At 52.6% G+C, this 15,214-nt stretch overlaps 1 protein-coding gene across 9 annotated transcripts in view; it reads right to left on the bottom strand.

The window, feature by feature from the left end:
• The window catches only part of ABCC8 (ATP binding cassette subfamily C member 8), a 75,638-nt gene that overhangs the window by 13,200 nt on the left and 47,224 nt on the right, over nt 1-15,214 (bottom strand). For 4 of the 9 annotated variants that reach the window (XM_077866312.1, XM_077866303.1, XM_077866306.1 and 1 more), the window contains 10 exons: nt 10,049-10,099; nt 8,273-8,308; nt 7,473-7,571; nt 6,301-6,385; nt 5,400-5,480; nt 3,571-3,708; nt 2,017-2,142; nt 887-986; nt 413-654; nt 154-320 (listed from right to left, as the gene is read on the bottom strand). In XM_077866312.1, coding sequence (XP_077722438.1) covers nt 154-320; nt 413-654; nt 887-986; nt 2,017-2,142; nt 3,571-3,708; nt 5,400-5,480; nt 6,301-6,385; nt 7,473-7,571; nt 8,273-8,308; nt 10,049-10,099 — 1,125 coding nt within the window. The remainder of the gene's footprint in view (nt 1-153; nt 321-412; nt 655-886; nt 987-2,016; nt 2,143-3,570; nt 3,709-5,399; nt 5,481-6,300; nt 6,386-7,472; nt 7,572-8,272; nt 8,309-10,048; nt 10,100-15,214) is intronic. The other 5 variants (XM_077866307.1, XM_077866309.1, XM_077866308.1 and 2 more) reach the window with 3 other exon arrangements.

Genomic DNA, 15,214 nt, shown 5'->3' with positions numbered 1-15,214 from the left:
GAGCACTTGGCACACACCGCGTCTCGGGGCCACACGCCCCGCGCCCCGCAGCCTGTGACAGAGGTTGCAGAGCTCCACTTTATAGATGGGAGAGCCGAGGCCCAGAGAACAGGGACTTGCCCGCAGCCCAGGCTGCCTGGGGGAGAGGGGTACCTCATGGGAGCCAGGATGATCCGGTTCAGCAGGCTGCGGTGCAAGCTTTTGGCCACCTTTAGCCCTGTCCACTCCACGGTGACCGACGTGACAAGGCACAACACAATGCCCAGGCTGCACAGCACCGTGAACACCATGGCGTAGACAGTCTGGTCGAGGGAGCACTCCTGGGCCGGGCAGAGAAGGAGGCGGGCTCCTGGGGGTGTCCCCGGCCCAGGCCTCCCCTCCCTGACCCCTGCCCCGGGGCCGCCGGCCACACCTGGCTGAGGGAGCAGTTCCTGGCCGCGGGGCTCAGGGTCAGGGCGCTGTCGGTCCACTTGGCCAGCCAGTAGTCAATGGCCACCAGGACCATGTGCTTGAGCAGCTGGGAGAAGACGAGCAGCGACAGGAGCAGGATGCCGGCGGACGACAAATACTTGGCACAGGCTCGCCACGGGATCTTGGCTCGCTGGTGCAGCACCGAGGACAGGTTGTCCTCCTCCTCGCTCTCGGCGGCCTCCTCTGCAGGCGCAAGAACCCCCCGTGGCTTCACACTGTGCACCCCTCTGAGGGCGAACGGGGGGCGCGTTATCCCTACTTACAGATGGGGAAGCTGAGGCACACAGAGGGGAAGGGCTCGAATGGAAGTCACACTACCCCACCACCTTCCCTGAACCCCAAGCCTTGGCCGCCTGCCCCCCATGGTCAAGCAGAGCTCAGGCCACGATTTCACTGCCCATCCCACTGCCTGTACCTTCCTCCTCTTCCTCATCCTGCAGGAGGCCGTCTCTTGAGGACATGGCCCGGGGCAGGCCCTGAGGTGGCTCTGTGGCTTTTCTCTCCACAACAGTCTCCTGAAAGACAGATACATCCTCAGAGGGTGCAGGGGGAGAAAGAGAGTGTGGGGGGCGGCAGTGACCAGTGTCGGGTTTCCAGGTTGCCACCTCTGAGGGAGGGTCTGAGTGGACCACAAGTTTGTCTTACCAGAATTTTTTTTTTAAGGATTTTGTTTATTTATTCATGAGACACACACACACACACACACACACACACACACACACACACACACGAGAGACAGGCAGAGGGAGAAGCCGGCTCCATGCAGGGAGCCCGACGTGGGACTTGATCCCGGGTCTCCAGGATCAGGCCCTGGGCTGAAGGCGGCACTAAACCGCCGAGCCACCCGGGCTGCCCGTCTTACCAGAATTTCCTCCTTCCCGTTTATCAGCTAACAATAGCCTACTCTTCCAGTGGGAGTAGGGACCCTCGATGCTGGGTCGCTGCGACTCAGGTGGGCTGATCATTCTCCCAGGCTCCAGGGCTGAGACCCAGCACCAGCCAATCTCACGCTCCCCATCCCTGGCCCCAGGGCCACTCAGGGTGGGCATGTGACCAAAGTGGACGAAGGACAGTTAGCTTGGGATGTCCGCTGCCTGTCATGAGACAGGCAGTCTCTTGCTGGTGGAGGTGTCGAGCCAGGACAATGTGAGCTCCAGGCTGCTGACAGCTCTTTCTGCCACCAGGAGAATGAGGCCAGGCTGAGGGGAGTGGAGCCACGGGAGGGCGCGGTACAGGTTCCCCGTGAGTGTTTAACTACCTGGATCCAGCTCTACCTGAAGCTGATGCCTTTTCCTTCCATGAAGCTTTATAACTAAATGGTTTCTGACTATTTCAGGATAAGGGGAAGGTGTCCACTGATTCTGCCCTGAGTAGCTGGCACAGGTCCTGGCTCTCCTCCGACAGGAGGAGGTTCATGCTCAGCCCCCACATCTGTCCTTCAGGGGTTTTCTTAGGGCAATGAGGGCTAGGAAGACCTCTGTGTGTTCAGTTCTAACAGAACCGTCCTCTCAGAGGCTGGCTGCCTGGCCCTTAGGACACACTCACCTTCTCCAGCTCTTGGTCCTGCCGATTCATGAGGGTCTTCCAGTGCTCAAAGAGCTGGCACTCAGACCTCTGGAAGTCCTTGAGCGTGCCCTCCCTCTGGATGGTGCCATCCTTCATCGCGATGATCTGGGAAGGGAGAGACAGACCCTGCTGATGGGAAAGGGTGGTGGCAGCCACACCACCCCTCCCCAAGGAGTCTGAGATGGACCTGCACCCATCCCCACCCCCCATACACCTGGCCCCTGGCTCTCCCACTGCTGCGAGCCGGGACTGACAGCCGACCCTCCCTCACCGATGCACTGTCAGGATTTAGAGTTCGGTACTTCTGGGGGTGTAATTCTCAGTGGTTGCCCCATGGATGCTAAGGGGGTTTGCAGAGCAAATGAGTATACCCTGGTCAGGCTGTCGGATTCCTTGCCGGGATTCTGTCAGGGGCAGCTGTTTTCACACACTTAACAGCTAAATGCACGCTACCTTCAGCTCCTCCTGACCGCAGGTCTGGTAGTTCCCACCAGTGGTTGACAAAGTACCTATTGGTCTAAGTGTGTGGGGCCTTGCCTCTTTGAAATCAAAAAAACTGATTTTATTTGAAACACTCAGTGTTTCGCACTCCTAGACACTCGTCATTAATTCAGAGCCCTGTCTCCGCTCCTTTCCCCCCACCCAGCCCACACTGGGGTGTAGGGAAGGATGCCTGGGAGCCTTGATCACTGACATTTCAAGTCAGTCATGTCTTTGTCTGCCTTCTTTGGACTAAAGATTGTCCGGAACTGCCCTGCCCAGGTCACCATGGAAACTCATAGATCTTCTGCACCTATTATAAGATTTTTAAAAAAATATGGATTCCTCCCACCCCTTTTTCATAATAGAGGGAGGATTTTACCATAGGTAGAAGGAAGACTGAGGCCCATTTAGCACAGGCGTGCAGCTCCAGGAGCCCCTCAATTTTCAGAGGCAAGGCCCAGATTTTAAAAGTCACATGGTTTCCAACTTAAAGCTTAAATGCTTTCCAATTAATCAAAAAGTAACTGTTGTCGACACATTGAGTAGTATAGAAATTCAGTTAATGTGGAGTCTCGCAAAATTGCACTCTATTGATAATATTGAAGTTTCTACTGCTACTTGCATTGTTTGTTTCCAGATTTTTCCATCTGATCCTGACTTAAATGCTTCCTTGGTGGGTCAGAGGGTGGGAAGATGGCTCTTCCATCCAAACAGGCAGTCCCAAGGCCAGGGGGATGAGCCATCAAACTGGGCCATAAACAGAAGGTAGGAATTGAGTGTCTGCTTCGTTCTGAGACTTCTTGGTGTCAGCCTTGCATGTACCCACAGGGGCCCCAGGTGAGGATGGGAACGTCGGCAGCTCTAGGGGATACTGAACCCTTGGCCTGTGCAGGATCTGCTTGAGCCACTCAGCCTGCATGAAACCATTCAGTGTGGATCTCTTTGGCTTTGTGGTCCTCAGCAAGTGCAACTGAGACACTGACTCCTTTGAAGCTGTCCTGCCTCTCCCACTTCAGCCCTCCATAGCTTGACCTCCTTGTGGCCCCTCACCCAGTCTGCATGTGGCAGGTACTGGAGCTTGTGGGTCACGAGGACCACTGTCCTCTTGTCGTCCTGGAGCAGCTCAAGGATCCCAGCCTGCATCAGGTGGTCACTCAGATGGACATCCAGAGCTGAGAAGGGGTCATCCTGGGCAGAGGAGAGAAGGTAGGGGCAAGTGTGGGGAGGGGGTTAAGAGTGAGAAAAAAAAAAACATCAGAGTTATCCCAGCTCTGGTCCAGGGACTGACACTAGTTAGCTGTGTGGCCTTGGACAATGCACTTAACCTCTCCAGGCTTTAGGCGGCTCATCTTAAAATGAGGCTGTTTTCAGTTCTTGCTCTCAAGCAGATGTAATCACAGGCACTTCTTGACTCCTGAACCTTCAATAGCTCCCCATTGCCCATGAAGTCCAAATTCCTTAGCATGGTAATCTAGTCCCTCTATGACCTGCTCAGTCTAGCTTTCTGGTCTCCCTTATCTGTTCAGTCCAAGTTCCCTGTACTCCAGGTTTCCAGGGAACTTGCCATTCCAGGTTTTTATGTATGCTCTTTCCTCTGCCCGAAGTGCCATTTTTCCTTTTGCCTGCCTGGTTAACCCTACTCATTCTTCAGCGCTCTACCCTAGCTCTTCCTGTGTCCTTTCTTGACCTCCATGCCTTGCCTTCCCTCCTCTCAATTCCAGTTGTGATAGTTATATGTCCACTCTGTGAGGCCCCCAGGAACCGACACCCCTTATGTCCATGCCAGGTACAGAGTAGGAGCTTAATACAACTTTGCTGAAATAAACCAAAATACCCACTTTATTTCTTCTTAACAAGGTTGTTTAAAGCTCATCTAAGACCACGAAGAAGCCAGGGCTTTGTAAAGTGCTATGCCAGGTGGTACCAAAGACGATGAACCTTTGCATTTTGAAATGTGTTTAGTGGGGAGCATTTATGTGTATTGGGGGCGGCAGAGGGAGAAGAAAGCCAGGATCAGAGACCTGAGGTTCCTTCTTCTGACTCCCTACCCAAACAGCCTCCCTCTTTCCTTCTGTTGAACTGACTCCTCTTTAATGTCCTCCTCCAGGAAGCTCTCCCTGACTATTCTAGCCCTCACAGCTGTCTCCTTGGATAAGGCTCCTTATAGACTGCACCACGCAGCCTGACTCAGCTGGGCTGTGGCTCTTGAGTGTGGGTGAGCTCTATCTCCCTAGTTAGAAATCTGAATCTTTGAGGCCGAGGGCTGGCTCTCAGAATTCTTCAGTGACAACCACAGCACCTAACACAAAATGTGGCATGAAATAGGAAAGGGTTAGCTAATAAGCTGATCTCATGTTTGATTGCTAGTGGTTATCTGGAGCACTGTGTTGAGAAGGATTCTGAGGCCAGGTTAAGTTGCCCACGGAAACTTGATGTGGGGTTTCGCCGAGTTGCGTTCATGGATAATGCTGAATTTTCTATTACCACTGCTGTGATCATTGAGCGATGTCTGCTCTGGGCATGGGATGGAAAGTGGAAGCCTACATTCTACGTATCCGCCGTGATTATAGTGGGACTAATAAGTGTTGATAGTTTGGGGCTGTCCTACAGGGAGGTGGCCTGTAACTACTACTCATTTCCCCTTATAGCTACCCAGAGTTCAGTGTGATGTCCACAGTGGGTCATGTGCACTATCCTTGCCTCAGCTTCCCCATCAATGATTAGGTAATATCTCTGGCAGGAGAGGTTTATTCCTGGAGAGGGAGGTTGTTGGGTGGTGTGCATGTGCGTGTGCATGCGTGTGTGTGTGTGTGTGTGTGTGTGTGTATAGGCAGTGAGGGAGGGAGGGCCCCAAGGGATATACCAGCTAATATACTCACCAAGAAGACAACATTGGTGTGCTGGTACAGGGCTCGGGCCACACTGATTCGCTGGCGTTGGCCACCAGATAGGTTGATGCCCTATGACCAAAGAGAGGAAAGGTTGTGCTCTCATCGCCCCTCAGAAAAGACTGTCCTGACCCTTACTTGGCTGTGAGCTCTTTGAGATGGAGGCCTGGCTCTATCCACCTCTTTGCCCCTCTTCACCTTGAAGACAGGAAGAACTTGTTTACTAAATTCATTAGCAGTTGGAGAGTGTGATCCCCACTTATGTCTGAAGATTCATCAGGTTGGTGCTGGGGACCATCTGACAGACGACAACTAAGACAGAGGAAGTAGGGGGGCACCTGGGTGGCTCAGTGGTTGAGCATCTGCCTTTGGCTCAGGGCATGACCCTGGGGTCCTGGGATCGAGTCCCATACCGGCTCCCCACAGGGAGCCTGTTTCTCCCTCTGCTTGTGTCTCTGTCTCTCTCTCTGTGTCTCTCATGAATAAATAAATAAAATATTTTAAAAAAAGACAGAGGAGTAGGGATTTAAAATCACACCTAAGGAGGACAGTCTTGGGAGAGTTCTATTTGCCTAAGCTTACGGAGGAAGGGCCCCACATGGCGAGTATACATGAAGGCTATGGCCCCGGGCCTACCACAGTGTCAGGTGAGCCTTTAGTATATGCGTGCCGCACGAATGAAGGAGATGCCAACCCACCTCCAGCCCAGGAAGGCACTAGTTGCAAAGCTGCCAAGGATGGCCAGCAGCCCGGGGCTCAGGACCATTTTGATGTCAATGCAGGCAGCTCTTCCACCTTTACCCTCTCATATTTTCCAGTTACCTGCTCTCCCTGGTGGTGACAGGTGGGGATCAGGGGAGCTAGAGGTCCCCCCACAGAGGCTGCCACTAACCCGTTCCCCGATCTGAGTCTGGTCTCCGTGGGGTAGGATGTCGATGTCCGGCTGCAGGGAGCAGGCCTCGATGACCATTTTGTACCTGGAGTGGTTGGGAGTGGAGGGGGCGGACACGGCTGGTCAGCCTGGCCAGAGTTGGGTCTGACCACTCGCAGAAGGTCATTAACTTCTGGGCAGCTGTGCTCGGGGTGAGCAATGGCTTTAATGGCCTTCTGCCTAGGTGCAAGCAAACACCATGTGAGCTTGAAAGAGCTGAGGGCAGCACCTCACAGGGTCCTGGGGCCAGTTAAATATTTGAAAGATGAAATTGGATGGTAGCAAATATGCCACGTAAGTGACAAGAAGGGGCCCATGGCTCCTGTGCAGTGGGAGAAGCTATAGCTGGAGCCCACACTTGGGGCACTGCCAGGGAAAATCACTGCTGGTTGGTTTAGGCAGTAATGATGATGGCTAATCAAATATTTGCCCAGCCTGCTCCTCTCATACTTCACCGGCCAGCTCTTAGCTTGGGCAGGTGCCAGCCAGGGTGCATGGAGGCATCAGAGTGTCTTGGTGGCATGTAATTGGGTGTCAGGCAGCCTTGGATTTGAGACCCATTTCTATCACTTATTGGCTGGGTGGCCTTGGGCAAGTTACCTAACCTTTCTGAGCCTTGGTTTCCTCATTTGTAAAATGGGGGTACTAATAGTAGCTGCCTCCTGGGGTTATTGTGAGCATCAGAGGAAATCATGCATATAAAGAGCAGGACACTGCATCTGGCACCTAAAAGCTCCATCGATGGTAGCAATTATTATTATCATTGAAGGGAAAATAGTGCATGAGCTGCTGAGCTGGGGGTAGGGAATAGTGGGAAGCTGGGTCAGCCTTCCCCTTAGCCTCAAGGGAAGGCATCGAAGCTTCCACACAACGCTGCCCCCACCGCCCACCCGCACCATACCCACAGGAGTTGGACTGCCCTGATGCCCAGGCACATCTGGATCATTTCCAGATGCACCATATGGAACAGGCTGGAATCCAGATAAGCATCCTGGAGAGCAGAATGGTGGGTGTGTGTGATCGATGGAGGGGCCGGGCAGCTGGCAGGGCTTGGGCACTGGGGAGGGCCGGCTAATGCTGCCCTTGACCAACCTCCCTCCTCCCCCAGCCGTCTCCCTCCGAGAAGCTTTTACCGTTGTTTGTTGAAGGGACTCTCAAAGGTGATATTCTCCTCCACAGTGGCATTTAGCAGCCATGGTTTCTGAGAAGCATAGGCCACGGGGCCTCTCTTCCTGGAATAAAGCAGGCGGGAGTAGGGGAGGCATTCTCAGGGGCTCATTCTCAGAGGCAGTTGTCAAGCAGATGGTTTAGACTGGGAAGGTGCACTTGGCAGGAGTCAGCTCTGGGTGGGCGCAGTGACCTCTCCCTCCCCAGGGCTTGGGGCGGCTCAGGTGCCCCGGTCTTAGCAGCCTAGCGGGGACAGGACCTCAATGTTGCCCTGCCCCACACCCAACCTGTCCCAGTCCTGTTGTCTGTTATCCCTGAATCTTCACCCAGAGCTGGGAGGAGCCCAAAGTGTGATCAGACCAAGTAAACACTCAACCCCTAATTTCCTTCTTCTCTGAGTGGCCCTCAAACCACTTGATTTTGATGTTAGTAGGCAACTCTCCAGTTCCAAGTGGAAAGTTCCAAGTGGAACTCTTTAAAAAAGCAGAGCCACGGAAACCACATTTAATGTGATATGGTTTTTGAAGACCAAACACCAGGAGCGGGGGATAAAAATGGTCTGGTGTGAAGGGAGCAGCTTGATGCACAGAAGCAGCAGTGGCTTCTGAACCAGCTGACGGAGCACAGAGCCCTCCTGGGCCTCCTCCCTGCAGCTGGGCTGGGGCCTGGGGTAGGGGGCTGCCTTCCGAGTTCTGTGGCTCCCTTGGGCCTGAGAGCCCCTCCGGGGAAGTCTGCCCAGAGCTCAGGTGTTCCCAGGTCACAGTACCTGACGTCCGAATCAGCCACTGTCTCCCGCTCTGGGCTGCAGCAGGGAAGAAAGGACACAGCTTCAGGGCTCCCACGCATGGACCAGCTTCTTCACAGACATCGGGCCCCCTCAAACCCGCCATGTGTGCGCCTTATCATCCCTGGGACCAAGGGTGCAGCCACACATATTGCACGGAGGTGTATGGAGAGGGGCTTAGCCGTCCTGGGGGAGCCTCCACTGCCTGACCCTGGGTAGCATCCCCGGTACGTGCAGGGTGCATGAGGAGGGCCCAGGGCCCCAGCTGAGAGGGAGAAGGAGGGACGGGCACCGACAGTGTAAGCTTGTGTGCGTGTGTGGGGGGATCCTGTGTCAGAGGAGTATGAAGGCCACCAAGTGGCTCCTCCAGACTCAGCCTCTGCATCAGGGCTCAAGGGTGCAGACTGGCCTCAGACAGATGTGGCTGTCAAAGCAGCTGGGACAGGGAGGGCTGTCTGGAAGGGGTCAGGCCAGGCCGGCAGCTCGTGTGTGGGAACCTACAGCCCATGGAGCTCTCGGGGAGGCAGCCAGAGGGCCGAGAGGGCTCAGGCCCGGTTTGAAGCCTCGTGTGGCCCCGTCAGAAGACGGCAGTGGAATCCGGGGGATCTGCTGGGAGAGACGTGGTCAGCTGCAGTGCCCACGAGCCCTGGACGGCCTGCACCGGCTCAGGTGTCAGCTATTCCGTCCCGCTGTACTCATCCGCACGGTCATACTTGTCACATACCATGAGGTTGGCCTTTTGGCTCAAGAACCGTGGTTACTAAGGCCAGGGAGGCTGGGCCTGTCATCACATCCCGGCACTTGGGGACAAGGTGGGAGAAAGGGCAGAGAAAACACGAGGAAGTGAAACACTCTGGTGTCAGAGCGAAGGCCAGGAGCTTAAGTGTATTTACAAAGTTGAGTCATCGCTCCCAGTCCCGACTTCACACCACCTCCAGTGTGTTTCGAATGTTCTTGGGGGATGTGAGGGTAGGGAGGGTTCTGAGGGTCTCAGAGCCTCGTGAATCGGTTTCACTTGGACTTTTCAGGCCTGTACACTAAACATAAAGAAATCAGGCCGAATTTTCTGTCCGGCCTGGGCGATATCCATCTCCTCTTTCAGAGGCCTGTTTCTCAACATTTTTTTTTCAGGATCATTCCCTAGGGCCTCTTTAAACACTTTTTTTTTCCTAATTGTCTTTTCCCTGCCACATTTGTTTTCCAATTCAATGGTTTTTAGTATAGTCACAAGGTTGTGCAAACATGACCACTAATTCCACATTTTTATTACCTCCCCAAAATAAACTCTATACCCATTAGCACAGCCTGTGGGAGGCGGGAAGCTACTTTCTGACTATCCACCATGAAATGTGTATGCATGTATGTATGCTTGTGTGTATGTATGTATATATTTATCATTTTAAGTAGGCTCCACGCCCACCATGGGGCTTGAACTCACGACCCTGAGATCAAGAGTCGCATGCTTCACCGACTGACCCAGCCAGGCGCCCCCGTTCACTATGAAATTTTTAAGCCACAGATACACTGTATATCTGTTTATATGTGATATGGCCCTTTGAAGGGCCACAGACGAGAATGTCTAAGTTTTTTCTCTAAGAACCAGATTTTGCCATTGTTGAGAAAGCTTGCCTTATGATAAGGCCCTGTGCCTCTGACACGATGTAGGCTGCACACCCTGGAATCGGGACTCAGTACCCCACACCCTCCCAGCCCTCCCAGCCCGCCAGCTTCTTCCCTTTGTTGGGACCCACTTCTAACCCAGTTCCGAGGCTGTACCTGGGGTCCTCTCCCGTCTCCTCAGGAAGGCTGCTGGGGCACAAAATGGGAAAAACCAACACCAGTTACTTCTCACTCCACTGACTTTCTCTCCATCACAGAGGTCTTCGGAGAACAGCAATCTTTGCAACCCCCATCCCTCCCACCCCTCCCCAGTGTCCCCAAATGGCTTCCTTGAGGGGGGGGGCACAAACTGCTCTTCTCATCTCTGTACCTCCCACAGCACCTAGATGAGCACCCTCCAAATAGCAAGGGCTAAATCCGTGCTCCTGGCACTGGCTCAGAGCAGCAGTGAGGCTGGCATCACAATGGTTTTCCAGTTGGAAAACTAAAGCTCAGAGACGGAAAGTGACTTTGCCAAGGTCAGAATCAATTTATATAGTGCTTTCAAACTGTAGATTGGGACCCACTTACTGGGTTTGAGGTAAGTGAACAGCAACTCCTCCCCCACCACCCCCCGAAGAAAGTATGCATGTGATTAAGATGTGTAATTTTTGGTGAAGTTTTTTCCTCTATCAATGCATGAATGTAGTGGACTGTGATGTAAAATATGTTTCACACCATGGATTATGGTAAAAAAAAAAAAATTGAGAACACTGAGTGAGGCAACTTGAATTTTGGTGCCAACTTTGCCAGTGCTCTTTCTCCTGCCCCACACCACCTGTCAACCTTCTGCCAATAGAATGTGTGCTTCTGACATGCACATTTGGGGAAAAGCAATTGGCTCTATTTTCATACAGATCTTACTTTAATCATACTAAAACTAGCTAACATTTATATTGAACTTTTTTTGTAAGCACTGTGATAAGCACCGTAATAGTATTGTCTTTTTTAAACTTAAAATAATCATAGGAAGGAGGCTGATTTTGACTGTCTCCACCTTACAGTCAGAGAAAGTGAGGGTCAGAGAGGCTAAGTAACTTGCCCAGAGCCACACAGCCAACAAATCGCAGAGAACATAGAGCTATCTGACTCTAAAGCTCCATGCCTTTTTTTAAAAGAAGGTTTTATTTATTCATTCATGAGAGATACACAGAGAGAGGCAGAGACATAGGCAGAGGGAGAAGTGGGTTCCCTATGGGGAGCCTGATGCGGGACTCAATCCCAGGACCCCAGGATCATGATTTGAGCTGAAGGCAAACACTCAAGCACTGAGCGACCCGGGTGGTCCTAAAGCTTCATGCTCTTAACGACCATTGTTACTTCACTGTGATTTGTCAGAAACCCTGGGCTGGACAAAATCAGGAGTGGAAAGGAGCCTGATGCGTCCCTTCTGTGTCTTGCCAAGGGGCGGGACTGAGGGGAGATCCTGATGGATATGTAGTCACATGTACCCTCGGTTTCTGTTCTCTGGTTTTTGGGATCTCATCTCATTCTCTCAACCTCAGCGAACCTCATGTTCTCCAACCACCAGATTGCTGTCATTTCTGGGCAGCTGGTAACGTGAGACAGATGAAAAGCCAAAGCTTACAAATTCCAGCTCTGGCCACAGCGCAGATAAGCTTGTCCCTGGAATCTTCCTGCCTTGACTGCTTCCAGAGTTGCAAAGGCTGTTATTTATCTGGGAGAAAGCACATCTGCAGCCTCTCTGAGGACCTCAGCGCACAGTGAGCGCTCTCGGCCCTAACTCAGTTTGCATCATTGTCTGGGCTGCTCAATTAGCCCTTATAATGGACTACCTTACTCTCTAATCAGCTCCTGGCTAAGTCTTTTATCTCCAGTGGGATTTTAAGGCAGGAAGAGCATCTTTTCCAGCCCTCACATTGCTTAGCACACGACAGACTTATAATAAAGGGAGGTTATTAACTGACATCTTAATGATTTGGGAAGAAGGGAGGGGGAGAGACTTGCGCTCACTGGGGGCCGTCCTCATGCCCGGAACAGCGTGAAGACGTTTTTGTATTCACCACGTCATCCACAGGCCAACACTATAAAGAAGGGTTCGCATCCCCGTTTTACAGATAGGGGAAACTGAGGCTTGGAGTTGGCAATGACATGCCCAGTGTTACAGTCAGGGAGGGGAAGCTGGGTACCTGGTATGAATCCACGTACATCTTTGCCTTTTCCCAGTGTCACCCCAGCCTCCCTAGAATGAGCCTCCCCGGGCCTTTGTGTGTAGTAGATGTTTCCATCTGAAAAGTACAAACTGGTACATGTGGCGCATACTTTCTCTCATTGATTCCTGGGGTCTTAAATGTGTTGGGACCATTGCATCCCTCCTCTGCCTGTGCCTTGGGGACCGAGCACTGAGCTGAAGGACAATACTCCCTGGTTCTCCCACCCACGTCCTTCCCTCCAACGAGCCAGGAGTGAGGCATGCGTGTGCACACCGCACTGGAGCAGGGCACAGCGCCGGCCTCACACGCCAGTAGGGCAAAGCAGACAGGGACAGAAGTCAGAAGGTTATGAGGGCCACGAGGAGTAGGAGTAAGAAAGCATTGTAGAAATTTTGGGGAAAAGGACCCACAAACTCTTTGCAAATGTGCAGAAAGGAGACTGGAAACTTCTAGGTGATGGCATATTAAGTGGTTTTTAGCTTCTTTATAGTCGTGCCTCTTTTCTAATTTAACTGTCATCCCTCCAGAATCAGAGAACAATGTAAATTTTAAAAACTTTGAAGGTTTTCAAATTTTTTCACTAAAATGAACTCTGAAGTGAGGGGAGGACCCCATGCCGGGACAGGATTCCGGGGGGCCGGGGCCAGAGGAAGAGGAGGAAGGCAGGGCAGCGCAGAGCTGGAAAGAATATGGGCTCTGGAGTTCGTAACCTGAGGAGCTGCTCTGCTCCCGCTTGTGAGATCTTCGGCGACTCCCTTTCCTTAGGGGAGCCTCTGTTTCCTTCTGCATAAAACTGTGGTCATGGCACAAACCTCAGTGATGCTGGGACAGTGTATATACAAACAGCCTCGAGCTGGTTGGAGGCAAGGACGTGGGGTTGCAAAACAGGGGGATCATCCTTTCAGCTCAGTGCTTGATCCCCAAGATGCATACAGAGGAGGAATCGAATGGGCCCACCACTCGTTTAAGACCCCAGCAATCAATAAACAGGGAAAAGGTAGAAACAGGTTGGAAGAGAAAATTAGAACTTTTGGGTTCCCGTGGTCCCTTCATCCTGCCCCTGACAGGCCTGTAGCCACCTTAAAATGTTACCTTTTACCCACAGAGCCCTTTCCAACTCATGTCATTGGGTCCTAACACCAAGTCTCTGAGAGAGGAAAGGGTTTTCCTCATTGTCCCAAAGAGTAAACTAAAACTCAGAGAGGTAAAATAACCTGCCCAAGGTCACACAGCAAGCAAGTGGCAGACTCAGGACTACAACCAGAGACCATCTGGTTCCCCACCTGGCTTATCACCTCCATGCAGTGCTCCTTGTCTTGTCTGCTTACCATCTCACCTGACCGGCCTCCTCCAGGAAACCTGGGGTCACTTGAGCCCTTTACCCCTACTCCCCAAAGGCTCCAGGAACTGCATGGGCAGATGGGACCACAAGGCAGTCATGAGAGGAGGCTGTTTCTCACCTCCTAGGGAATCAGGGGTCTTGGGAGGTGACCTTCACACCAACCCCCACAAGACAACAGCATCCTGAGGCAGACCCAGGGCAAGCTGGGCCCAGGCCTCCTGAGTGGGCACAGACAGAAATAACAAATGGTTTCTGCGTGGGTGCCTCAGCAGATGGTGGGAGCAGGGGCAGCAGGGCACGCCCGGGAGACTAATTTGTAGTTCCTCATCAGGAAATGGAACCTTCCTCCCCACTCCAGTGCTCTCCTCAGGGCATTGCTTCCTGTTGGCTCCCTGGGGACATTTAAAATGGGTCTCCTGTGGTCATTAATGGCCCTATTCCTTACTTCTAGGGGAAGAATTTCACTTGAGTATATCTGCTAATATTAACTTTTCATCAAAATGTTTTCTTCTCAGATACTAAAGAGAGAGTTTGCAAATTCCCAGCTTGGTAGTGCTCTGAAGCAGACAGCCAGGCACAGGCAGGCACCTATCATTAAGGTGGATGCGTGGGAGCCACGAGGTTCTCCCTGAGATCCGGGGATCTGCCCGGGGCCGCTGCAGTAAACGTCCAGCCTGGAATGCGGGACCTCACCTGCTGGACCCTCCATGCCCACCCTGGGGCTCAGTCTGCGTGTCTCTATCCACCCAGGATAGAGTCCCTGGGTGAACTCCCTGGAGGTAGGTCTTCTCCTCTGTAGTCTACATGGAGAAGTTCACAAAATACACATCCTGTGCTGGGCACTCGGGGTATGACATAGAATAATCCTTCGGTTCTGTCGTCAAGAAGCCCAGTGTCATGGGGGGAGACAGACACATCAGTAGATAATCAAAACACAGCGTGAGGCATGCGCGGGTAGGGTTCCCGCTTTCCACACATTGGTGGGGAATTGTGTGGTGGGTTTCTGGGTTAGGGGAACAGCCCGGGCAAAGGCGTGCAGGAAGAGAGAGATGTAAAGACACATCTGTGGTGGCAGTCTCTTGAAGGTTAAATTGTTCCCTGTTTATTCACTTAGCAAATTTAGCAAAGGCACTGTGGATACAGAGAGACAAATAAGATATGGCCTCTGTCCCCGGGGCTGACTACCATCTCTCCTGGGAGACAGGCTGGAGCGCAATTCAAGAGCAACAGGGGAATTTTGTACCTGCCATAGAAGTACATTGTCAAAGAATAATATTTATGATAATATTTATAGGGCACTTACTACATGCCAGGTTAAGCCTCACATCAACCCCATGGGAATAAGGGGTACAGAAAGGTCGGAGAATTTCCCAAAGCACAGAGCCCAGATCTGAACCCAGGCAGCCTGCTTCCAGAGCTCTGCTGCTATCTTTCTGCGCCTCCTAATCCCCCAGCTCCCTGCATCCTGCCTCCTGGAACTCTTTCTGGCTGCCTGGTCACCAGGCCCTGGCTGTGGTGTGGACGGAGACGTTGGAACAGTCTGGCATCACCCTTGCCTCGGGCTGCAGAGAGGCAGACCTGCAGGAATGGCTGCCACGTTAGATGCTATTTTGCTCTTGCTCACTTTGCAAGGGCCTCATCCCCCTGCGGACTGGGGCCAGTATCTGAGGCAGGGAGCTCACAGGTAAGAGGGGGGCCCTCACCACACGGCCCCCGCACTTCACTAACTCATTGTTCGGGGCAGGTGCA

This window comes from Canis aureus, chromosome 23, assembly GCF_053574225.1.
Source record: "Canis aureus isolate CA01 chromosome 23, VMU_Caureus_v.1.0, whole genome shotgun sequence".
Classification (NCBI taxonomy): Eukaryota; Metazoa; Chordata; class Mammalia; order Carnivora; family Canidae; genus Canis; species Canis aureus.
The sequence above is the reverse complement of the archived record's forward strand: the minus strand, read 5'-3'. Positions and strand labels throughout refer to the sequence as shown.